This window comes from Ursus arctos, unplaced genomic scaffold, assembly GCF_023065955.2.
Source record: "Ursus arctos isolate Adak ecotype North America unplaced genomic scaffold, UrsArc2.0 scaffold_25, whole genome shotgun sequence".
NCBI lineage: Eukaryota > Metazoa > Chordata > Mammalia > Carnivora > Ursidae > Ursus > Ursus arctos.
In genome coordinates, this window is record NW_026622930.1 from 1,087,502 (window position 1) to 1,111,884 (window position 24,383).

At 67.7% G+C, this 24,383-nt stretch overlaps 1 protein-coding gene across 1 annotated transcript; it reads left to right on the forward strand.

Moving 5' to 3' along the window:
• Positions 1-674: 674 nt before the first annotated feature.
• On the forward strand, positions 675-23,925 carry JAG2 (jagged canonical Notch ligand 2). Its single transcript, XM_026515117.4, is given in 27 exon segments — positions 675-756; positions 950-1,300; positions 8,390-8,447; positions 10,065-10,316; positions 10,401-10,461; positions 13,913-14,043; positions 14,142-14,261; positions 14,463-14,576; positions 14,788-14,901; positions 15,044-15,157; positions 15,240-15,286; positions 15,411-15,581; positions 16,457-16,561; positions 16,563-16,608; positions 16,704-16,859; positions 16,961-17,074; positions 17,305-17,418; positions 17,498-17,611; positions 17,791-17,907; positions 18,423-18,450; positions 18,535-18,620; positions 19,006-19,119; positions 19,210-19,325; positions 19,678-19,926; positions 20,409-20,540; positions 22,117-22,273; positions 22,484-23,925. Coding segments are annotated over 27 exon segments (3,729 nt in total). The 5' UTR covers positions 675-690; the 3' UTR covers positions 22,966-23,925.
• The last annotated feature ends 458 nt before the right edge of the window (positions 23,926-24,383 follow it).

Below are 24,383 nucleotides of genomic sequence, written 5' to 3' on the forward strand. Positions count from 1 at the left end.
TGATGGGAGGGGACCTCGGCGGTGACCTCAGGGGCGCCCCACCCCCGGCTCCTGACACCCGGCGGGGCTCGGGCGAGGGGAGGCCGCTTGGCGGCGCCGGCCCCCGCACGCCGGCCTTGTTGGAGGCGTGACGGAACCCCCGCCGCCCAGGGGCCCGGCGAAGCGCGCGCCGGGTCTGGGCGCGGGCAGGAGCGCCCTCCGCCGCCTTTAAAGCCGGGCGCCCCCGGCCCCCAGCCCCACCCCGCGGCGCGGCCCCGCCCCCTCATGCATATGCAGGTACGCGGGTGACGAATGGGCGAGCGAGCTGTCAGTCTCGTCCCGAACTTGTTGGCTGCGGGCGCCGGGAGCGCGGGCGCGCAGAGCCGAGGCCGGGACCCGCCGCCGCCGCCGCCACCGCCGCCGCCGCCGCCGCCGCCGCCGCGAGGGAGGAAGCCGGGCCGGAGAGCGGCCGCCTGCGAGCCCGAGCCGCCGCCGCCCCGCGCGCCCGCCGCCCAGGCCCGCGTCCAGGCCGGCACCCGCATCGCCGCCCCGACCCCGCCCGCCGCCGCCGCCGCCGACGCCGCCGCCGCCGCCGCCTCTGCTGCTGCCGCTGCCGCCGCTGCCGCCGGCGCTCGGAGGGCGGGCAGGCGGGCGCTGGGGGAGCCGGCGCGGGCCGGGGCAGCGGGCGCGGCGGGGGGGCCCGGGGCGGCGATGCGGGCGCAGGGCCGGGGGCGCCTGCCCCGGAGGCTGCTGCTGCTGCTGGCGCTCTGCGTGCAGGTGAGCGGGGGGCGCGGACGGGGCGCACCGGGCCGCCCCTCGGGGCCGGGCGGCACCGCTGCGGGCGCCGCAGTTAGCAGCCCTCGAGGCTGCGCGCCGCGGCGGGGGCTCCGGGAGGGCCCCCCACCCCCGCGCCCCGGCTCCCCGACCCCGGCCCGCGCCTCCACGCGCTCTCCCTCTGCCTTATTTTTAGGCGGCACGGCCCATGGGCTATTTCGAGCTGCAGCTGAGCGCGCTGCGGAACGTGAACGGGGAGCTGCTGAGCGGCGCCTGCTGTGACGGCGACGGCCGGACGACGCGCGCGGGGGGCTGCGGCCACGACGAGTGCGACACGTACGTGCGCGTGTGCCTCAAGGAATACCAGGCCAAGGTGACGCCCACGGGGCCCTGCAGCTACGGCCACGGCGCCACGCCCGTGCTGGGCGGCAACTCCTTCTACCTGCCGCCGGCGGGCGCCGCGGGGGACCGGGCGCGGGCGCGGGCCCGGGCCGGAGGCAACCAGGACCCCGGTCTCGTCGTCATCCCTTTCCAGTTCGCCTGGCCGGTACGTGCCCCCCTTCCCCGCCCCAGCCCCCTCCTCCCTCGGTGCCCGCCGCCGCTCCGGCACCTGCGGCCGGGCCCTGCGTGCAGACTGCGCGCACCCGGACGGGGCGGGGCCGGCAGGGGGCGCCGCGCGGCGGGCCGGCCTGGGGCGCGTGCTCCGTGGGGCTCGGTCCGCGCCTGGCCACGTGGGCGTGCGGGGGTCGCGCCAGGGGCGGGGCGGGGGGGGTGGTGGCCGCGGCCAGTGTGCGCGGCGGCCTGCGGCGTGTGCCTGCGTCTTCTTGCGCGTGTCTGTCTTGGGGATGGGGGAGGCGAGGCGAGGCGCGGCGCCCCGGCCCGGGCAGGCCGCGGAGGCATGTGCGCCGCGCGTGCTGGGGCTGGTCTGGGGCAGGCCCTGGCGGAGCCGCCCCGGGCCCGTGGCCAGCCTTCGCCCGCCCTGCTGTTTCCTGGATGCCCGAGGGTGGAGGTGGGGGGCCACTGGGGCTAGCGCCCGGGGACCTGGGCCCCGGAGGATCCAATGTGCGAGTGTTGGCGCACCCCCTTCTGCTGTCCCAGGACACCCCCCCCTCCGCCCCGCCCCAGGGACGAGACAGTGGGCCCTGGTGTGCTCTTTTGTGGTATCATCCGTTTGTGGGCTTTTGGTTTTGTTTGTTCTTTTTTTGAGGGGGGTGCCAGGCAGGCAGGAACCATGGACTTGGGAAGGCTGGGAGGGATGTGGCCTAGTCCTGTGGGCTGCCCTGGGGAGCCGGGTGGGCCAGCCAAGGCCTCCCGATGCCTGAGGGGGTCCACTTTCTGAAGCAGAGCCTGCCCCCCTCCCCCACACTCCAGGTTTCTGCGGCAGGCCTGGGTGGGGCAGGAATGAGAGAAGACCCCGGAGAGGTACCCCAATGTGCAGGACTGGCCAGGGACAGGGAGAGGGTCTGTGAGCAGGGAGGGGCTGGAATAGGATGCCAGGGTGTGATTGACGGCCCAGCCTTCTAACCGACTTTTGGCTGGACCAGCCGGTGGGGAGCATAGGGAACGTGTCCACCTGGTATCCTGGTCTGGGGAGAGGCTGGGAGTCGAGGCCAAGCTGGCCAAGGTTGGCTCTGAGTCTTGTGCTGACACCTTTTCCTAAGCTTAGGCCAGGCAGCCTTGCCCACTACCCCATCCTTGCTCTTTTCGGAGCTCCCACCTATAAGGAGGATGGCCAGGGTCCCCTCTAGCCAGGGCGCTGCCCCTGCTTGCCTGGCTGGCCTCTGGGGTCTCCCCTGACCTCGGGGCCTTGGGTGGGAAGTGCATCCCTGCTGGAGAAGGCAGGGGCAGGCCTGGGAGGGCCCCCGGCAGTTACGATAAGCTCAGCCCCCTCGCCCCCACAGCAGCGCAGCAGGCAGGTCTGAGCAGAGCCCACAGCCTGTCATCTGCACTTGGGCCTGAGCCAGCATGGCTCCAAATCGCTACCTGAGGGTGTGTTTTCTGCTCGAGTTGGCAGCAGCAGGGGTGGGGGCAGGGAGGCCTGGGAGGAATGTGCCGGGGCCACCGCGTGCCCCTCACAGCTCTTGGCCTCATGGGCTGGCCAGGGCTGGAACGGGACAGGGCAGGCCCTCGTCTTCCTGGGAGCCCTGGAGTCTGGGCAGCAGCCCCTGGGATGGCCTACCTGTCCTGCTCCGGCTCCGAGCTGCCTCCCCAGGAGGGGCTCTATCTCAGGCTGCACCGGCCGTGGGGCGGCTGCGTGTTTGGGGGCAGCTTCTGTCTCTGCTCCCCGCCGGCAGCGCATCCTGGCTGCTGGGTGCCTGGCTGGTTTGTGATGCCAGCGCCCTGGTATTTCCGCTCCCCGCGGCCATGCCGCCTTGGTTTGCTGCAAGTCCAGCTCCGTCCCGTGAGCCAGGGCGCGTTTGAAACCGCATTTGGGCTTCATGGGGTGGGGAGGGCTGCGGCCCAGGACCAGCTTGCGCCCGGGAGTAGGGGGTGTGAGGAGGACCTGGAAAGTGGCCGGAGGTGGAAGGGTGGGCACCGGCGGGAGGGCGTGGGAAGCGGCCCCTCCTGCACCCTGTCCACGCCCCTGGAGGCAGGAGGACGGGGAGCTAGTGTGGGCTCCGCACCCCTCACCCCCTCAAGTTGCCCTTGGCCGGTCCTGAACCTCACCCTGACCTGACTGCACGGGCCGTGCTGTCCATGGTGTGTGGTTCCCGGTTGGGGTCAGGCTCCGTATTTGGAGAGGAGCAGGCCCGGGATTTTGGATGCGGGGAGGTCAGGGTAAAGCCGCCAGGAGGCAGCCCGGGAGTGGGGGCCGCTGCCCCTCTCCTGAGCCACCTCACAGATGCCGCATGCCCCCAGGAATTCAGCGACCCCTTGTTGGCCCAGGTGCCTCGCTGACAGGATGGAGACCACGTGTGGTCATGCGTGAGTGTGTGCGTGTGTGCTTCCTCTGGGTGTGGTGAGTAGACAGTGGAGGGTTTGGAGGGGCCTTATGGGTGGTGAACTCCGAGGGCTGTCTGATGGAGGGGTGGTGTGGCAGCCAGGGCCCCATCCTGAGGGAGGGGCCAGCGGGAGGTGCACCCCTTCCTATTGGGCCAGGCTCTAGTACCCAGGACCCCGGGACCCCACCCATAGGTGTCCCTTGTCGTGTGCACTATGAGTTCAAGGAGAGGGCTGTGTGTATGTGGACAGACCCTGACAGTGCAGCCACCTGAGATCTTGGGGCATGGCAGGTTCTGGGGCCCGGCTTTCCCACCTGTGAAATGGGGCCATAAAGGGAGCTCATGAAGGGGGACAGGGCTGCAGGGTGCAGCCTTGGGCTTGTGGAAGCCCCCAGGCTGACTCCCTGGCCTTCCACTGGCGCCTTGCACAAGGCCAGAGTCCCTAAGGGGCCGTGGTGTGCTCAGGGGTATGTGGAGGGTGTTTGGCCAGTTAGAGAGGATCTGGTGGGTTATGAACACGGGGCCTGACTCTTTTGTGGCCAGTGGTCACGGGAGCTTGTCAGCTGAGAGTTTCCAGCCCAAGATGGGCCAGACTGGGGTCTGTGGGGCCCCTGAGCTGCCTTTGCTGGTGTGAGACACCATCCTGCCTGTGCTCCCTGCCCCTCCTAAGGAGCTTGGGGCTGGTATGGGCCTTGGCCCCCACTCTACTACCCCAACCTACCCCTGGAGCACACTGGGGCCCACTGCATGCAACCTTCCCACGCCATCCCGGGGGGGCTGGGAGTCCTGCTTGGCTGGGGCTCAGCAGGCCACACCCCACTCTGCACCTCATCCCCTGCTTGGTGTCAGGAGTCTTGTGTGAGGCTTTGGTGTGGGGATAGCAGGGCAGAGCTGGAAGGGCTGCCCCAGCCAGTGGAGGGCTCAGAAATGGACTGGACGCTTTGTCCTTAGGCTTTGGGGGGAGCAAGGCTGCAGTACGGCAGGGATGCTGGAGGGTTTGTGGTAGGGGTTTCATGGGAGGGACTGTGGTTTTTATAGGACTTCCTTCATCTGTTCTGTGGTAATCTAGATGGAGTGGGCAGGGGGGCAGGCTGGCCCAATGAGGGGGGTTCTCAGGGGAGCCAGGCTGGGTGACAAGCATCTCTAATCTCCAGGCCTGAGCTGGGAGCCCCAATCCCCAGACCCTGGGTGAGCTGGGGTCCCCGTCCCCAGACCTCAGGTGAGCTGGGGTCCCCATCCCTAGGACCCCGGGTGAGCTGGGGTCCCCGTCCCCAGGACCCCGGGTGAGGAAGGTGTGTTTAGTATGTGCAGATTGTGGGCTTTGCTACAGGGACCCTACAAGGTCCATGTGACAAGGCGCAGGGAGACCCTGGGCTGAGCGTGGGTGCGCGCAGCAAGGCCCTGGCTGCTCTCTGGTGTGGAGTGCGGGTGTCTGGGCTCCTGTGTGGGGTGGACATGTGAAACATTCCTCCTCCTGAGCCTTGGGGGGAGGTGGCCCCCTCCCCCTCTCCCTGGGGACAATGGCGGCAGAGGCCCGGGCTTCTCCAAGGCTCAGGTTTCAGGAAATGTATCTGTGCTTAGAGCTCCTTGTGCTTAGAGCTCCTGGCGCCCGGCACCACGCTCTGCTCCGCGGGGGGCTGGGTTGCTGATGCGGGATGCTGTGGGAGGAAACCAGGTTGGAGCCCGTGGACTTGGGCAGTGGGCCCCTGGGCTGTGCTGGGCCTTCTCGGCCATGGTGTGCCCCAGGCCCTGGGCGGGTGTGCACAAGTCCCAGGTCTGCTGCTGCACTGCCTGCCCAGTCTGAGGGTCAGACGAAGCGTTCGGACCTGGCCTTGGGGGTCTGGGTTGGGGAGAAGGTAGTCAGGTGGTCAGGCTGGGGGTCCACCTACGTGGTGGTGGGTCAGGGCAGTCTTTCCGGAAGAGGTGTGGCTGGGCCTTCAGGGACTCAGGCCAGCTTGCTGGGCAGGCCTCTCAGGGCCAGGCAGGCAGGTGGCTCAGTGAGGCTGGCCTGGGAGGAGGGACTGGGGCTCCTCTGAGCGCTTGCTAGGGATGCCCTGCGCCACCCCTGGAGTCGCAGGACACCGAAGAGGCCTCCGGGCCTATTGCTTCCCCTGCCCTCTGGGGATTTGGGGTTGACAAAACCCTATCCTGGCCCATGGCAGGCGGCAAGCGAGTCAGGAAGCACAGGGGTGAGCGGTTGCCATTTGCGTTGGGGAAACTGAGTCTTGGAGGCCGGCCCTGTGGGAGGAGAAGGGGCTGGGGGCCCAGTGCTGGGGGAGGTGCACCTGCCGGCTCAGGTTCTCTCTGGATGACTTCCTGCTGTCTGTGTGTGGGGAGCCCAGCTGGCGGGCGCTGGGGCCCTTGTGGGCGGGCGGGCGGGTGTGCACCCTGTGGGAGGGGTAACCGGAGCCCCAGGCGCGGACGAAGGCGGCGGTAATCCTACCTGAGTGGCTGGCGTGGGGTTTCCTGGGAGCCAGGAGGAGCTCCCTGGTCACCTGAGGTACTCGTCCTGCTGGTGGACTTGAGCCCCGGCCTGTCCTCTCATGCCCAATCTGCACAGGGGCCGGAGTGGCTGCTAGAGCCCTGCCGCCGGCCAGTCTCGGGCCTCACTGACCCGCCAGCAGCCACCCGCTTTGCTCAGCGTGGGTGACCGGGCGCCGTCAGACCCAGCTACCTCTGCCACGGGCCTGCCACGCCGGCCCAAGTTCTTTCTCAGCCTCAGGGCTCCCTGTCTGAAGCCTGCTCTGACCCCTGTTTAGACCAGCACCTCACCCTGGGTCCCCGCTGAGTCACCCGCCCCTGGTGCTTGCTGCGAGTGAATGGAGGAAGTGGGCCGGAGGAAGGAGCTGTGCGCTCCAGCTGTCACCAGGAGGGGGAGTGGCCAGGGGAAGGCCGGCCTGAGGGTGGCGTTTTTTGGCCGGGAGGGAGCTGTGTGTTCAAAGGCCCAGGGACAGGGTGGGCAGGCTGAGTTGGAGGCAGAGCAGGGGCTGGGGGGCTGCAAGGAGGACGGGAACCGTGGGGAAGACACAGAGCCCTGGGGGTCTTCGGGGCTCCCGTGGATGGGGGTGTGGAGCCCCCACTGGCTGCAGGGAGCTGGCCTGGTAGTGGCCGTGGGGAGTGCATTTACGGGAGACTCAAGAAGTGGGACTGAGAGCCTGGTGACAGCCCGACATGGCAGGGAATGTTCTAGAAGTGTGGAGATGGCCCCTGCATTCCCGTGTGCTCCTGCATGGGAGTGAGGTCCTGTGGGTCTTCCTGGGGCATCTGGGAGGCTGTGCTCAGGGCAGGGTCAGCAGTGCAGGTAAGGCTAGCGTAGCTGAGGAGGGGCCAGTGTGCCCCGGGGCTGTCTCGCGGGAGGGACACTTGCAGGCCGGGGGTGGGGACAGGGAGAGGGTCCCTAAGGGAGGCTGTGGCCCGGATACCCAGAGGTCGTGGTGTGGTTGGGTGTGGCGGGCAGTGGGCGCGCGGCGGGAGTACGGGGAGGCCGGGGCCTGTCTGCGACTGGAGCATACCAAGGGCCGGAACCAAAGGCCTGGGTTTGGGCATCAGCAGGAGGCTGTGGGGGTGGCGGAGTGGCCCTGGGCGATGGCCCTTGGCTGTGAAGCGTGGTTTCCCGGCACAGCCATACTGCAAGGGCCGGAAGACGGGGGGCGCCAAGGGCGGGGATGAGGCTGGGCTTGCCAGGCGGCCCCCCCCTTGGGTGGGAAGCCAGCCAGCCTGTGGCTACACAGGTGGCCCAGTGCCATGGGCCCCCAACCCAGGGCAGCCAGGGCCGGATGGACAGGGGGCAAGCGTGCTCATGGCCAGTCTGAAAGGGCTGAGTGGCACACAGGGGAGCCACGGAAGGTCCCCGCCAGGCGAGCTGGGCCTGCCCCTCCCGCTGGAGCTCGTGCCCCGTGTGACAAGGGCGGGGCCGCTTGGTGGCTCTGGTTACTCTCGTGGGGAGGCTGGGTCCTGAGGTTGCTTGGTGGCATCACCCCATCGCATTGTCCTGGAGGAGGGAGTGGGGCGTGGCAACCATGGGCAGTCTCTGGGCCTCAGTTTCCCCGTCTGTGCAGCCAGGGCCCCTCCCTGCCCGTTCTGTTCTTGAGGAGGCAGGTTTGTGGGGTGCGTGCTGTTGAACTATGCACCTGCATAGCCTGGGGGCAGCCCGGGAGCGCGGGCCGGTCAGGGGCTCGTGGTGGCTGTGCCTTCCGCCCTCCGTCCCTGGGTGCCCGTGGAGGGGCAGCTGGGGTGGTGACAGAGCGTTGGTCCTCTTGGGTCTCTGCTAGCAGCAGGCCCTCCTGTTTTCCAGGCCCCAGGGAGGTGCCCAGGGGTGCTCCCACTGGCCATCCTGCAGTTCCGGGCTGCCCGGGGGACCCTGGTCTGTGGCCGCTCACTTGGGCTGTGCCGGCCCTCAGCCCCCTGCTCTGCCGGAGTCAATTCTGCCTCCCCTCCACGCCGACTCAAGCCGGTCCAGCTATGTGTGGGCCACTGGGGCCGCAGGAGCTCAAGTCCCCAGAGCCTTTGTGACCCGGGGGCACAGCCTCCCTCCTCTGGGTCATTTTGGGGTCTGAGGCTGCTCCTCAGGACAGAGGGCTGAGGCGGGGTGGATGCGAAGGAGGAGGGGGAGCCCTCACCGACCCAGGGGCAGCGTGGGGGCACGGGGGCAGGCAGGGGCCCCGGTACCTAACTGCCCGCTCCTGTGTCTGCAGCGCTCCTTCACCCTCATTGTGGAGGCCTGGGACTGGGACAATGACACCACCCCAGATGGTGAGTTTGCTGGGAGCTGGGAGCTGGGAGGCTGGGGTGGGTTGCTGCCTGCAGGCCCCCCTCAGGGCACTGGGAGGCGGACCCCCTATAGCCACAGAGATGCATGGGGCCAGATTCCTCGCCCTTTGCCTGCTGGGGACAAGGGCCCAGATCCCAGGAAGGCTGCCCCCACCCCCAAGGATCTAGTGTGCTGTTTCCCTCTTTGCCGTGGCTGCCAGGAAGCTCAGCGTGTGTGTGACCTGCAGAGCTGTGCATGTGTCCTCACCCCAGTTGTGGCTTCATCTGTGCTGCTCTCCTGATGAGCGTGTGCTCCTGGGGCCCTGTCGGGTGCATGGTGGACTGGGCGCCCGAGAGGCTCTCTGGGCCTCTGTGGCTCTTTCTCTGCCTGCCTGTCCTGGAATGTGGGGCTTGATGGTCCTTCCCCGAGGCTCCCGTGCTGGCGGGCCAGCCTGTGCTTGGGGGTCCTCGGGCCCCGTGGTGACAGGGCCGAGGGTGTCTCCGTGGACCAAGCAGGAGGAGCGGTGCAGGCAGCAGGAGTGAGCAGGTGTTTGTGGCAGCATGGGCTTGCGTGGCGGGGGGCGTGACGAGGTCAGTGAGGCCAGGGTCAGGTGGCGGAGGCTGTGTGGGCCCCCGTGAGGACACTGGCTTTTTCCCGGAGGCTGGCTTGCTCGGGCTGCCACCTGCAAGCTGGGCTGGAGGGCTGGGCTGGGGGCCGCTGTGGAGGCCGCAGTGAGTCCAGGAGGCTGCGGGGTGCTGGGCCTGGGGCAGCCGGCCGGGTGAGTGGGGCTCTGGCCACTCTGGAGGTAGAGGCATAGGGCTTGCGTTGGGGGTGGGGGTTGGGACAGCCCGAGGAGCTGGCCAGACAGAGGGGCCACCGTGGGGATGGGTGCACTGTGTTTGAGGGCAGTGTCATGTGGGTGCCGAGGCAGGCTGAGCCCCGCGCCCCGCCGATGATGACGCTGGGGCCTGGAGGGGCCAGGCTGGGGACAGTGGTCAGAGGGGACTGGGTGGGCGGAGGGACGGGCTGGCCGGGCACCTTGGCCAGATAGGGTTTGGAGGGGCAGGTGCAGGGTGTGAGGCCGTGCCAGGAGAGGGCCGGAGCGGGCGTTCTCCCTAGGCTTCTGCTTAGGGCCGCAGGCGGGTGAAGCGCCCACCATTTCTGAGCCTTTTATCGTGGAAAATCCCAAACGGTACAGAAGAGTTGGGAACAGTTTCATGAGCCTGTGTGCCCGTGGGGGTCAGCCTGTCCTCTCACCCCTAGTGTCTTTCTTTGAAGCGAGGCCAGGCTGTTAGAGCCCCGGACCGACGCGTGTCTGGGGGCGAGAGAAGGCTTGTCTCGGGACAGGGCCATCGTGCTTGCGGCTGGGGGCGACCCCCTGGACAGGGAGTCGCAGCAGAGGGAAAGGGAGGGCAGCCTCGCGAGCGTGACCCCGCGGAGCTGCGGTGCCCGCGGCTCCCCCACGCAGGGAGGGGGGCGTGGTGGCCTGGCCAGTGTCCCTGCTGCCCCCGCTCTCCCGCCCGCCCTCCCCAGCCATGGCGGCCCTTCTCCGCGGGCTGCTCCCGCCGCCCCCGTGGGAAGGGCGGCCTCGGCCGGGCTGACTCTGCCGCCCCCCCAAGAGGAGCTGCTGATCGAGCGGGTGTCGCACGCGGGCATGATCAACCCCGAGGACCGCTGGAAGAGCCTGCACTTCAGCGGCCACGTGGCGCACCTGGAGCTGCGGATCCGCGTGCGCTGCGACGAGAACTACTACAGCGCCACCTGCAACAAGTTCTGCCGGCCGCGCAACGACTTCTTCGGCCACTACACCTGCGACCAGTATGGCAACAAGGCCTGCATGGACGGCTGGATGGGCAAGGAGTGCAAAGAGGGTGAGCGTCCGGGCGGCGCGTGGGGTGCCTGGCCCACCTCGCCGGGGCCGCACGCAGGCCTCACGCGGTCCCCTCTGTTCGCAGCCGTGTGCAAACAAGGATGTAACCTGCTGCACGGGGGCTGTGCCGTGCCGGGGGAGTGCAGGTGAGTGCGCCGCCCGCCCCCTCCTGCCCTGGCGGGACCCCCCCCCCCCCCCGCACATGGCACCGGGGTGTGGTGGCTGAGCCAGATGGCAGAGACCCGGGCGCGGAGAGTCAGCACGGGGCGATGCCTGTCCTGGGGCTGGGTGGTGCCGACGCAGGTAGCTCCTTCAGGATAGTGGCAAGGGGCCGTCCCACCTAACTTTGGGGCCAGGAGCCACCCAAAGACGGGTGCCCAGCACACAAGAGGCACGGAGGGCACTGGGGCTCACACCATGGGTGGGGACAGAGAGAGGCCGAGTGTGGGAGTGGGACCTGGGAAAGAAGAGGGGCGCTGGAGGGGCTGGGGTGGGGTGAGGCAGTTGGAAGGACCAGGGCAGCTGCTATGTGGGAAGAGCCCAGTGTGGAGGCTGCCGCAGGGCTGGGAAGTGGTGGGCGATGACCAGCAGGAGATGGGGAGGTGGGCGGGACCCACAGGCATCCTGGAGTGGATTTGAGTGAGGGCTGGGAAGAAGAGCTGGGGGGCAGGGAGGACCCCAAGTCTTCCTGCTGGGGCTGCTGAACAGCACAGCTGCCACCTCAGGCAGAGCAGGCAGGGCAGAGGAGGGGAGGTGATATTGGGGGTCATGTCTCCTTGGTCCTGGGAGACACTGCCAAAGCAGAGGGGTCAGTGTGACCCGAGACACGGGACGGGTGGGGAGCCGGAGGCATGCAGGCGGGGTTTAGAGCCCCAGGCGGGGGGCAGATGGAAAGGAGAGGTCATGGAGCCAACACACAGGATGAGCTGAGGGGTCCAGGGCACCGGGAGATGACATGGGATGGACTGGGGGTCGTAGAGTCACCAGGAGAGTGAGAGGTCTGGCAGTCTCCTGCAGGCAGGGGAAACCATTGGAGACCTTGAGCGGGGGTGGGGGGGGCTCGGCAGGGGGGTGGGGGTGGGAGCTGTGGGTGAGCTTGTTGCCGGTGGGGGGAGCAGGGGAGCGAGGCAGCTGCAGGCACCCGGCTTGGAGCAGGTGAGGGGCTTCGAGCATGGCAGGGATACAGTGTGGAAGCAAGGGTGGGCTCCAGGGATGCACCAGGATGGCCTGGGGCTGGGGACCAGGTGGGTGCTCTCAGGTAGTCCATAGGAGGGGCTGCAGCCTGTCGGCCAAGCAGGGAGGGGCGAGGGAGGCCCTGCTCCAGCCACGGGCTCATTGATCCCAGGACCTCACTCTGGGGGTGGGTTTGCTGTCGTGGGGATCTTGCAGCAAGGACACTGAGCCCAGAGAAGTGAAGCAGCTTGCCCAGGGACAGCCAGTTGGTTTGGGAGCTCGCTGGCTCGGGAGACAGGAAGGGAGGGGTGGCGACCCCTCTGCATGTCCTGTGGTGGCTTTGGCCTGGGAGGTGGCACGAAGAGCAGCCTGGCCAGCCCCAGGGCAGCCCTCAGCAAGGCCAGAGGTTGGCGGTGGGGGAGGGGGTCCCTGACCCAGCCACCATACTGCCGTACCTCAGACAAGCTGAGTGGGCCTCTTGATCGTGCAGGGAGCACAGCAGGGATGAGGGGGCATCTAGCGGGAGCCTGGCCCGGGGTGGCTTCATGTCTTGGGGGGCAGCACCCCCAGGCGTCTTATCCTGGGTGGCAGAGGTGGGTACCAGGCTGGCTGGGTGCCTGGAGCAGCACCCTCCCTTGTGGCCCTGCCCTCTGATTTGTGTGATGGGCGTGAGCCTGGGGACTCTGGGCAGACCGGTCCACGGGCAGTGAGCGTGGCCGCTCTCAGGCCGGCGTACTCTGGCCTGCCCCCTAGTGCCACGCACCACACTGATGCTGGGCCTGCAGCCGATGGCCAGTGACTGAGTGGCCGGGGTGCGAGGAAGGTGGGAGAGGTGGATCTCCCCCTCCCCCTTCCCCTGCTGGTGTGGGCTGTGGGGCCCATAGGTGCATCCCCACCCTCCGCGGCGGGCGAGGCCCAGCTGCCGCTGGTGGCTCAGGGCTCAGGTTTCAGTACAGGACACCCCCCACCGGATGCTGCGGAGATGGCTGTGCCTTCCTGCCGCCTCCTCCCTGGGCTTCTGGAGCCACAGGCCAGGGAAGCTGGGGAGGCGGGGCCTGGTGAGGGCTGCCCCACCCAGGGCTGAGAGCACATCCTTGGGACCTGCGGGGGTCTAGGCACTGTGCTTGGCCTTGTGGCTTCCTGGTGGGTGACCCAAGGCGTGTCTCGGTCTGCCGCCAGACTTGGTCTCCTCACATCACCTGGAAGGAGGGTTCCTGGTGGGGATGTGCGGCCCTTGCATGCGTGAGCCCTCCTGGCACATCTGGGGCTGGATGATGGGGCCCAGTTTTCCAGCCTGGGCTTCCCTGTGGCCTGCCCGTGGAGCTTGTCAACAGCCCTTGGCCATGGGGCTTGGGACAGCCCAGGAAGGGCCATGGCTCCTTCCTTAGAAAAATGAACTCACGTGCCAGGTGCCGGCATGGAAGGGACATTGCCTAGATGGCGGTCCTAGATGACAGTCCCATTCCTCATCACCTTCCAGTTCTAGGAAGGGGGCCCCCGGGGGGACTGTCCAGGGCCTGGAGGGCAGCCTGCGGGTCCCCAGGGTGTCCGCTGCAGGACGATGGGCTGTTTGGCCGGACAGCAGTGTCCCCGAATCAGGCTGAGCTCTGGGCCCTGGCAGGCTGGCCCCACCTGGAGTGGGACTTCCATTAGTGGCCCGGGTGCCCTTTTTCCCCAGCCAACTGCCTCTCCTCCTGAAGGACTTCCCAGAGAGTCCGGGCTCACAGCTGCAGGCAGGGCCAGACCTTGGGGTCGTGGCCTTGGAGCCAAGAGGCCTCTCCAGGCCATTTGCCAGGGAGAGGGTGATTCTTCCTGGGTCAGGAACAGCCCTGCGTTGGGCCTCTTGCATGGCCGGATTGGTGAGCCTGTGGGCCTCTGTGTCCCCATCTGTGAGGTGGGCCCCTGATAGGGCTCCATGGGGAGAGAGCAGTTACTGTCCTTGAGCTCCAGGTGAGGTCACACACAGCACCCGAGGTCTCAGAGCCGGGGCTGAGCCTGGAGCCCTCTCCTGATGTCCTGCCGGCCTGCCCAGCCCCGGGTGCTGCCCAGCCCTGGCGGCACCTGGCGAGCTGGAGCTGGCCCGTTCATTCCCAGGGTCCCGGCAGGGCCTTCCTTTCTCAGCGCTTGCTCTTGGGGCCCTGCTCAGGGGTGAGTCCCAAAATAGCTCAGGGAGGAGTGGCTGGGCAGCTGTGGCCGGCCATCCGAGGCCAGCGGCCGGGAAGTGCCCGTGCGGGTGCGGGCTGGCTGGCGGGGCCGTCACCCCCGCCTGGCCCGGGGCCTGCTCCGCTTCAAAGGCTGAGGCCGCCAGCCCTAGGGGTGGCCCACGTGACTCTGCGCCTGCGTCCTGAGCCACCCTCACGGCAGCCACAGCTCCTGGAGTCCACCCTCCCCCCACCAGGCCTCACGCTCCCGGGCCCCCTGCAGGTGCAGCTACGGCTGGCAGGGGCGGTTCTGTGATGAGTGTGTCCCGTACCCTGGCTGTGTGCACGGTAGCTGCGTGGACCCCTGGCAGTGCAACTGTGAGACCAACTGGGGTGGTCTGCTCTGCAACAAAGGTAGCTGGTGGCGGGCGGGCCTGAAGGACGATGCCCTCTGGGGAAGGTGGGGAGCGAGGGGTGGGCCTGGCATCTGAGGACCCTGTCCTTGTCCCCAGACCTGAACTACTGTGGCAGCCACCACCCTTGCACCAACGGGGGCACGTGCATCAACGCCGAGCCCGACCAGTACCGCTGCGCCTGCCCCGAGGGCTACTCGGGCAAGAACTGTGAGCGGGGTATGTCGGCAGCCAGCTACTGGCTTTGGGCTGGTGCCCAGGGAGCCTGGCAGGGCCCCGTGTCTCTGGCCTCTTGGTGCAGTGGGCACTGCCTGGCCCCCACCCTCGGGCCTTGGGGGGTGGGGGGAGCCCTCGTGGAAAGGTGGGGAGCTGGGGCTGCCACACCCCCAACCCCACCCCTGTCTCTGGTTCCCAATGCAGCTGAGCACGCCTGTGCCTCCAACCCATGTGCCAATGGGGGCTCTTGTCACGAGGTGCCCTCCGGGTTTGAATGCCACTGCCCATCAGGCTGGAGCGGGCCCACCTGTGCGCTTGGTGAGTACTCAGTCACATGAGTGGGGGGCTCCAGCCTGGTATCTGAGGGGGGTCTGGGAGTGGGGATCAGGCAGAGTGGTTGACTCCACAAACGTAGCTGTGGGCCTTGTAGTCAGGGGAGGAGTGACAGGCACATGGCCCTGCCGCCCCCCACGGATCCGCCTCCCCACATGGCCCATGCTCCCACGCCTCTCCCTCGGTCCCTCCCCAGACATCGATGAGTGCGCCTCCAACCCGTGCGCGGCAGGAGGCACCTGCGTGGACCAGGTGGATGGCTTTGAGTGCATCTGCCCCGAGCAGTGGGTGGGGGCCACCTGCCAGCTGGGTAAGGGTCTCATGGGGCCTGTGTGTGCATGGACCGTGCTCTGTGCATGCGGCGGCTGCTGCTGGTGTTGCTGGGGCTGCGGGCGCTAGGCATGGGGGCAGGCGGGGCCGAGCCCCATCGCTTCCCCTTGTCTCCTTCACAGACGCCAATGAATGTGAAGGGAAGCCGTGCCTTAACGCTTTTTCTTGCAAAAACCTGATTGGTGGCTATTACTGTGATTGCATTCCGGGCTGGAAGGGCGTCAACTGCCACATCAGTCAGTATGGGCGGGTGGGCGGCAGGTGGGCGGGGCTGGGGAGCTCAAGGACCCCGTCCGTGACCCTGCCCCTTGTCCCCAGACGTCAACGACTGTCGTGGGCAGTGTCAGCATGGTGGCACCTGCAAGGTGAGTCGCAGCCTCCCCGCCCCTGTACACAACACACGTGGGAGGGCCGTGGGTGCTGGAGCTGCCCTGGGGGAAGGTGGCCTCTGGGGCTCACACCCCCCTGCCTTTCCTCACCCTGCACCAGGACCTGACGACCGGCTACCAGTGTGTGTGCCCTCGGGGCTTCGGTGGCCGGCACTGTGAGCTGCAGCTGAACTCGTGTGCCAGCCACCCCTGCCACGGTGGCCTCTGCGAGGACCTGGCGGACGGCTTCCGCTGCCACTGCCCCAAGGGCACCTCCGGGCCACTGTGCGAGGTGAGGCCGGGGCTCTGCCCCAGTGAGCGGGACAGGCTGCAGTCGGCACTGGCCATGCAGAGTACCCTGGGCCCGATTCTGGATGGAGACCGGGCCTGAGAGCCCTGGGTGGGCGGGAGCAGGGGGAGGGTCACAGGGTCACTTCTTGTCATGACAAGTGCCTCCTGATGGCATGGGCCAGGAGCCCGGGCAGATCCGCTGGCTGCCCAGGTGCCCTGTCTGTCGACCTCCCACTGTGGCTGGAATGGTCCTAGTACGGTAGAGCATGTGAGCAGCGTGAAAGAGGGCCCTGGGGTGGGACGGGGTGCCCAAGGGTGTGTGGGGCCGCACTGTCACACGTGTGTCCCAGTAGGGGTAGGTGATGGTCCTTGGCACCTCGCGACTCCACCTTCCTCTGACCTGCCCGGGCCTTTGGGCTCCAGGGGCCCCACGGGCAGCACTCCTGACTGGTGGCTTCCAGGGGCCCTTGGGAGAAGTTCCTCCCGGGGCTGTGGAACTGGGCAGGGACGCTTTTGGGAAAGCCCCACAGGCTGGGCTCAGGGTGGCTGTGGTGGCTGGGGAGGGGGTCAGGAGCTGGCCTTCCTGCCAGCAGGAGGGGCGAAAGCCGGATGCTGCCTGGTGAGGCAGAGGAAGTGGGCCGCCTCGGAGCAGAGGGTGGCGGGAGGGGCCCGGTGGCCTGCAGGTGTTTCCGTCCAGCTGATGGGCCTGGACAGTCTCGGATGGGCGGTCCTGCAGGCTCTGGCAGCAGAGGCCTGGGTGTGCGGGCTGAGCGGGGCCTGGGCCTCCGGGATTCCTCGGAGGGACACCAGGCGTGGCTGTCTTCCGGTCCCTCTGGCCGGGGTCTGGGCCCTCACAGATGCTCCCCCGCCCCACAGGTAGACATAGACTTCTGCGAGCCCAGCCCCTGCCAGAATGGTGCCCGCTGCTACAACCTGGAGGGCGATTATTACTGCGCATGCCCCGACGACGTGGGTGGCAAGAAACTGCTCTGTGCCCAGGGAGCTGTGCCCGGGCGGGGCCTGCAGAGGTGGGCGGGGCCGGCACCAGTGGGGGGCGGGGCCTGTGGGGCGGGGGCGGGGCCGGCAGCCGTCGGGCGTGCTTACCCCGCCCCGTGTGCCGCAGTGATCGACGGCTGCGGGTTTGAGGCCGGGCCCAGAGCGGCCGGCGGCGTGGCACCTTCGGGCGTGTGCGGCCCGCACGGACACTGCGTCAGTCTGCCCGGGGGCAACTTCTCCTGCGTGTGCGACAGCGGTTTCACAGGAGCCTACTGCCATGAGAGTGAGTGGCCAGGGGCCGCGCGGGGGCGGGGCGGGGCGGGCCGCCTGGGACCCCCCCCCCCCCCCCCCCCCCCCCCCCCCGCTCACCGCCGCCTCCTGCAGACATCGACGACTGTCTGGGGCAGCCATGCCGCAACGGGGGCACGTGCATCGACGAGGTGGACGCCTTCCGCTGCTTCTGCCCCAGCGGCTGGGAGGGCGAGCTCTGCGACACCAGTGAGTGGGCCTGCACTGCCCCTTTGGTCCCCGCGCCCAGTGGGTCCCCAACTTTGGGTGGTTGGTACCCAGAAGGGAGCTGGGCTGGGGCGGTGCCCTGCAGGTGTCTCTGCCCGCCGCCCCATCCTGCCCTGCCCCTCTATCTCTCTCCTGCTGCCACCCCCCACCTCCACCCCCCAAGCCCTCCCTGAGCGCCGGCGACCCCCGCTGACCGGCGTCCTCGCCCCCAGATCCCAACGACTGCCTCCCCGATCCCTGCCACAGCCGCGGCCGCTGCTACGACCTGGTCAATGACTTCTACTGCGCGTGTGACGACGGCTGGAAGGGCAAGACCTGCCACTCGCGTGAGTGCCCCTGGGCCCCTGGCGCGCCTGGGCCGCTCGCCGCCGCGGGCATGCGCACTGAGCGGCCGTGTGCCCACAGGCGAGTTCCAGTGTGACGCCTACACCTGCAGCAACGGCGGCACGTGCTACGACAGTGGGGACACGTTCCGCTGCGCCTGCCCCCCGGGCTGGAAGGGCAGCACCTGTAACATCGGTGGGTGAGCGGGCGCACAGGGCGGGGGCGGGGGTGGCAGGTGCCGCGCTCCCCCGGACCGCCCGACTGGCCGCCTGCCCCTGGCCCCGTCTGCCCTGGCGCCTCAGGGTCTCGAGCTGAGGCCCCACGCCTGCCGCGGGCAGACAACAAGGCCGTCTTCTCCCCTTCCCCCTTCACAGCCAGGAATAGCAGCTGCCTGCCCAACCCCTGCGTGAACGGGGGCACGTGCGTGGGCAGCGGGGACTCGTTCTCCTGCATCTGTCGGGACGGCTGGGAGGGCCGCACCTGCACGCACAGTGAGCTTGTGGGTGGGGGGCTGCAGAGGGAGGCCGTGGGGAGTGGGGGGAGGCCTGTGGGGTGGGAGCCCGGGCCTCCTTACCTGGCTCCCTAGACCTATTCCTTGCACCTGTCCACCAAAGCCCAGCTGTACCCCGGGACCTGCGGTGTCACTTTTGACTCCTCCACCCCCAGCCCTGTAGCCTCACCCCTGCTCCTGGTGAGTCCTGGCCTATATCAGTGTGCCAGGCACTCCCTGTGCAGCGGCGCTCCTGCACACCCCTCACCACCCCCCCAATGGACCGAGATCTCCAGGATAGGCCCCCGCCCCCGGGACACGTCCTCTGGAGCTAGCTGCCCCTGGCCCCACCACCCTCAGCGTCCCCACCTGGTGTCCATGGGCAGGCGTGGACGGTGCCCCCAGGCCTGGCCCACCCGGTGCCCGTGGGCTGGCGTGGACGGTGCCCCCAGGCCTGGCACAGGGGGTGCTGGGCAGGTGGATGCAGTGCTGATCTTCCTCTCTCTGCTCACGCAGATACGAACGACTGCAACCCCCTGCCTTGGTGAGTGGCGCCCCGGAGGCCGGCTGACCCCGGGGAGCTCGGCCTGCGGGGGGGCCTCCCTGAGACCTGCTCTCTGCCCTGCAGCTACAATGGCGGCGTCTGCGTCGATGGCATCAACTGGTTTCGCTGCGAGTGTGCTCCTGGCTTCGCGGGTCCCGACTGCCGCATCAGTGAGGGGCCCGGGGGGCCTGGGCGGGGAGGGGGGTGCCGCGGGGCCCAGCCCTGGGGGCTCCTCCCAGCCCGCCTGCACGTCCGGGCCTCGCCAGCAGTTTGCTCAGCTGGGGGCTGCCCTGTGAGGGCAGGGGTCCCCGGAGGCTCGTGCCCATCGTGTGGTGTGTGCAGGAGGACGGGGCAGGTGCTCATCAATGCCCTGGACCGCTGACAGAGCCGGTGCCGTCCGGCCCAGAGGCCCCAAGGGGCACACCGAGGCCCGGGCTGGCGGGGGCTCCACCAGTTTGCACGGGTCTCCTCTCCTGTCTGAGCGTCCTCCCGGGCCCTGTGTGTGTGGGCACTGGCCCCCTCGCTGCCTCCTGAGCTGGGCCGCTTTCTCTGCAGACATTGACGAGTGCCAGTCCTCGCCTTGTGCCTACGGGGCCACCTGTGTGGACGAGATCAACGGCTATCACTGCAGCTGCCCGCCAGGCCGGGCCGGCCCGCGGTGCCAGGATGGTAGGTGGGGGGCACCGTGCCGGCGGGGCCACGGGGAGGACCTGGCCTCCAGGGCCAGCCTGCAGATGACCCCCCTTTTTCTCCCCACAGTGATTGGTTTCGGGAGGCCCTGCTGGTCGCAGGGCATGCCCTTCGCGCATGGGAGCTCCTGGGTGGAGGATTGTAATAGCTGCCGCTGTGTGGACGGTCGCCGGGACTGCAGCAAGGTAGGAGGGCCACCCGGAGCCTCCCCGACTAGCCTGCTGTCCCCTGGCCTGTGGGACCAGAGGGCCACAAGCAGGCCCTCGCTTTCATTGTGTAGTTGGGGAAACCGGCCCTGCTGAGGCTCCCAGAGCTGCCAGCAGGGGCCCTCCTTGGCCTCGTCCTTCTTCGGGCCACCCCTGCTCTGGTGGGGGTCCACTCTGGCTCTGAGTTTGTCCTGGGAGACCGTGGTGGGGCAGGGCACCCTGGGCCTTGCTGACCCCACCCGCGCCTTTCTCTCCTGCGTGGTGCCCGTGTGTGTCTGTGGGTCTTCTTCTGCGTGTCTCTGCGTCTGTCCCGTGTGCGTGCCTGACCCAGGTGTGGTGTGGGCACAAGCCTTGCTTGCTGGCCGGCCGACCCGACACCCTGAGTGCCCAGTGCCCGCCAGGGCAGCGGTGCCAAGAGAAGGCCCCAGGCCAGTGCCTGCAGCCGCCCTGTGCGGCCTGGGGGGAGTGTGGCACTGAGGAGCCCCTGCTCCCCGGCACCCTGTGCTTGCCGCGCTCTAGCCACCTGGACAACAACTGTGCCCGCCTGACCTTGCGCTTCAACCGCGACCAAGTGCCCCAGGTGAGTGGTCCCAGAAGCTGGGCTTACGGAGCGTCTGCAGAACGCTGACGCCACCATCCTTTCTCAGACTGGCCACTCAGATGGCCCAGGGGACTGCTCAGGGGCCCTGGCCTCGCAGGGTCGGCAGGAGGGAGGGTTGAGCCCTCCGAGTCCAGAAAGGAGGGCTGGGGACTAGCTGAGGCCCCCTCCCCCCGCTTGGGCCTGCAGGTGGAGCTGCCCCTGGCAGGAGAGTGAGCACAGGGCAGTGGGGACGCCTGCAGGCCCCACCCAACCTGACTTCTGCGGGCGGTCTGTTTCTTGGGTGGGGGGTGCTGGGTTGCACTAGGAAGTCAGCTCCCTCTTGGGCCCCCTGCGTCCCTGCCCTGTGTCTCGTGGGCCGTGAGATGTGACCTGCCACATGCCCATGGGACCAGGGGAAGGATGGGCAACCTCAGGTCCGTGGCTCCCAGGGTCCTGCACATGTGCTCCTTATCCCCGCCCAGGGCACCACTGTGGGCGCCATCTGCTCTGGGATCCGCGCCCTGCCGGCCACAAGGGCGGTGGCCCGGGACCGCCTGCTTGTGCTGCTCTGTGACCGGCCGTCCTCAGGGGCCAGTGCAGTAGAGGTGGCTGTGGTGAGCACTGGGCAAACGGGTGGTCGCTCTTACCTGCTTCCCCTTTTCGGGAGTCCCATTCTGTCTACGTTCTTGGGAGGTGCTGGGGACAGAGGCCCGGGCCAGGCTTGTCCCCAGGTGCCTGGGGGCGCAGGGTGACCCACGGACCCAGGACTTTGTTCCGCTGTGGTTGTACATTGGGGGACGTGCCCTCACCGGGGGCTGGTGGGGCTGGGCTGGGCACTCGTACAGCTCAGTGGGGCCGGCACGTGCAGCCAGGCTGGCAGGGGGAGGAAGGCAGAGGTCGGAGGGCCCGAGGGGCATCGGACTGTCTGGGACTGGGCAGGGAGGACGAGGAGGCAGCTCTGGGCCAGTGGAGATGGTGATGGGCCGTCAGTGGGGTCAGCTTCTCGACGGATGGGGAGCAAGGGTGCAGGGTTGGGTCATCTGTCCCATCTGCTGAAACGAAGGAAGGGTCTGGGGCAGCTGGTGGAGAAAGAGAACACTTATCTGCGGGTGAGGGGCGGTGCCCCACGTGCGTGGAGGGAGATTATGGGTGGAGGTGCCAGGAGGGGGAGGTCCTAGGAGGCCGGGCTCAGCTGCAGAACAGGTCACCGGAGCTGCCGACCAGGGGCTGCTATCGGGCACGGGGATTTTGGAAGCAGTGTTGATGGAGTGGTGGCTGGGACACTGGGCTTGGCTCTCATCCCTTCTCAGGTCTGGGGTCTGAGGCACGGAGGCCAGGGCTCTGGGCATGGGTCTTGAGCTGTGGGAGCCCCTGGGCAGCAGTTGAGGCCCGGAGGAAGCACAGAGAGGGAAGGCCAGTGTCCAGGGTCCAGGGTGGACAGTGGGAGTATAGCAGCGGGGTTCCTTCTGAACAGGGACAAGGGAGGCAGCGGGCCCAGGGTTGGTACTGTGCGGGGGGGAGCCTTCATCTGGAACCCTGACTCCGAGCTGTGGGGCTGAGGCGGAGAGGCAGGCTGGGTGCTTGGGCCAGGCGGGAGTCTAGGTCTCACCAGGCCCCCTGCTCTGCCTGTGTTGGATCCCTCCATGTCTATGCCGGAAGGGTGCCCTGGGACGTGGGGTCCAGGCCTGGGCACTGGCCCGGGCCCGTGGCTGAGCGGGTGTGCTCAGGGCCTTGTTCTGGGCCCTGGCTAGGTATCAGGTGTGAACTGGTAACTCTGAGCGTTGCGAGGCTGGGCCCTGGGGAAGTACAGGGAGAGAGAAGGGGGGAAAGGCAGGGTGGTTTCTCAGGGCGCCGGCTGCTTGCTCCCGTTGGGGTGTCGGGGGCTGCTGAGCCAGAGGCAGGCACTGGGGGCAGTCGTGTATACAGAGCCCTGGGGCCTGTGGGCGTGGCCAGCTGGGGCCAGGCGTCTATATGGGAGGGACAGCCACGCTCATCCCAGATGTAAGGGGGTCAGGAGAAAGGGCGGGCCGGGCCTGAACCATGGGGTTGGGGGCCCTGAGCCCGCAGCCACCTGCATCCCTCTCTGCAGCTGGCCGGGAGCCTCGGTGTTCCCTGGTCTGGGCATGGGGCAGGCAGGCCGTGCTGGCTCCTGCGGTGAGTGGGGGCCTCTCATGCTGTCTTCTGCTGTAGTCCTTCAGCCCCGCGAGGGACTTGCCCGACAGCAGCCTGATCCAGAGCACGGCCCACGCCATCGTGGCCGCCATCACCCAGCGGGGCAACAGCTCGCTGCTCTTGGCTGTCACCGAGGTCAAAGTGGAGACGGTCGTCGTGGGTGGCTCTTCCGTGGGTGAGCAGGGGGCCTGGGGGCCTAGTGGGAGCCCTTCAGGCACCCGTGGTTCAGGGGGCGGGGCCAGGCTAAGCAGGGGTGGGGGAGCTGTCTGTTCCTCGGCCCTGCCCCCTGCTGGCCGCCCCCTGCACCTGCTGCGCCAGCCGCTTGCCCGGGTCCCTCCCCTCAGGCAGCCGCTGCGCGCTGCCAGCCCTCTCATGCCCCCGCCAGGTCTGCTCGTGCCCGTGCTGTGCGGCGTCTTCAGCGTGCTGTGTCTGGCGTGTGTGGTCATCTGTGTATGGTGGACCCGCAAACGCAGGAAAGAGCGGGAGAGGAGCCGGCTGCCGCGGGAGGAGAGTGCCAACAACCAGTGGGCCCCTCTGAACCCCATCCGCAACCCCATCGAGCGGCTGGGTGCTGGCGGCCTGTGTGGGGGCCACAAAGACGTGCTTTACCCGTGCAAGAACTTCACGCCGCCACCGCGCAGGGTGGGCGAGGCGCTGCCCGGGCCTGCGGGCCGCGGGGGGGAGGAGGAGGAGGAGCCCGGCCCCGGTGAGGGAGACTGCCTGGAGGCCGAGAAGTTCCTCTCGCACAAATTCACCAAAGACCCCAGCTGTTCGCCCGGGAGGCCGGCCTGCTGGGCCTCGGGCCCCAAAGTGGACAACCGTGCCGTCAGGAGCGTCAAGGACTTACGCCACGCTGGCAAGGAGTAGGGCAGGGGCTGGCAGCTGGGCCGGGACCCAGGACCCTTCACCGGGCACCACACCACCCGCCAGACCGCAGGAGGCTGAGGCCGTGTGCATAGTTTCTTTATTTTGTGTAAAAAAACACCAAAAACCAAAAACAAATGTTTATTTTCTACGTTTCTTTAACGTTGTATAAATTATTCGAGGACTGTCAGGCGGAACACAATGGAGTATTCTCGGATAGTTGCTATTTTTGTAACGTTTCTGTGTGTCGCACTCGCTGTGTGGCAGGAGAGAGCAGAGGGTGTCTGTGTCCTCACCAGATCGTTTGTCGTCACCAGAAGTGGTGCACTGTTTACAGAATCTTCCTTATTATTCCTCATTTGGCATTCTCAGTGGCTCCAGGCCAAAGAGCCCATGGGACCCATGACTGTCAGTGTGGCCCGTGGCATTTGGTGGGACCTGTGGCTGCCAGTGTGGCCCATGGCTGTCGGTGGGACCACCTGTGGCTTTTGGCATGGCCCATGGTCGTCGGTGTGGCCTGAAGCTGTCAGTGGGACCTGTGGTGTGTGGCATGGCCCGTGGCTGTCAGTGGCACCTGTGGTGGTCAGTGGGGCTTGAGGTCCTCGCAGGAGCCCGCAGTGTTCGGCACTGCCTGAGGCCCGCGGGCAGACCCTGGCCTTCCGCCCGCCGTCCTCGCCGGCTCCTGCCTGGAGCACTGGCCGTAGAGATCTTTTCAACTGTGTTTCCGGAAGTGCCCTTCCCGACTGCTCTGTTCTCCCCGGGACGAGGGCAGTATCGAAGCTCGTGACAAGTGCCTTCACACAGACCCTCCCCTCGCAACTGTCAGCGTTTGCCGTGGGCTCCAGGCCGCTGCCCACCTGCCGGCCCCGGCCCCCTTCTCGTGAAAGTGCGTTTTTGTAAATATGTACATATTAAATGAATCACTCTGTATATTTGATTTAATAACTTAAACGTTTTGGCCTTCCTTGCTCTTTTTGGTGCTGTTCCTTGTTATCTGGAGGCGGGTGGGATGGAGGCTCCACGGTGGAGAGCCGGGCGCAGGGAGGCTGGGGTGCAGGCCGCGTGCTGGGCCACATGGCCATGGTGGCCACAGGTGGGGAGATGGCCAGCGGGCCCTGGGGGCCCCCTGGGGGCCTGAGGCCGTGAGCGTGTAACTATCCTGTGTGATTGACACGGGCTCGGCGGGAACTTTCCTGGAAGTAGGGGGAAGGAGGTGCTTTGCTTACTGTCATAAAAACTGCTAAAAAAAAAAAAAAAAAGAAAGCTTTTCAAACAGCTTAAAGTTGCTTATTAATTAAAAGCTATCAAGGTTCCAAGAAATTACCAAGTCAAGCCTTGAGAGAAGGAAAACACAAGGCTGGAAGCCACTGTTGGGCCTGGCTGGTGTGACGAATCGGGGGCGGCTGCGGCAGGCTGACTGA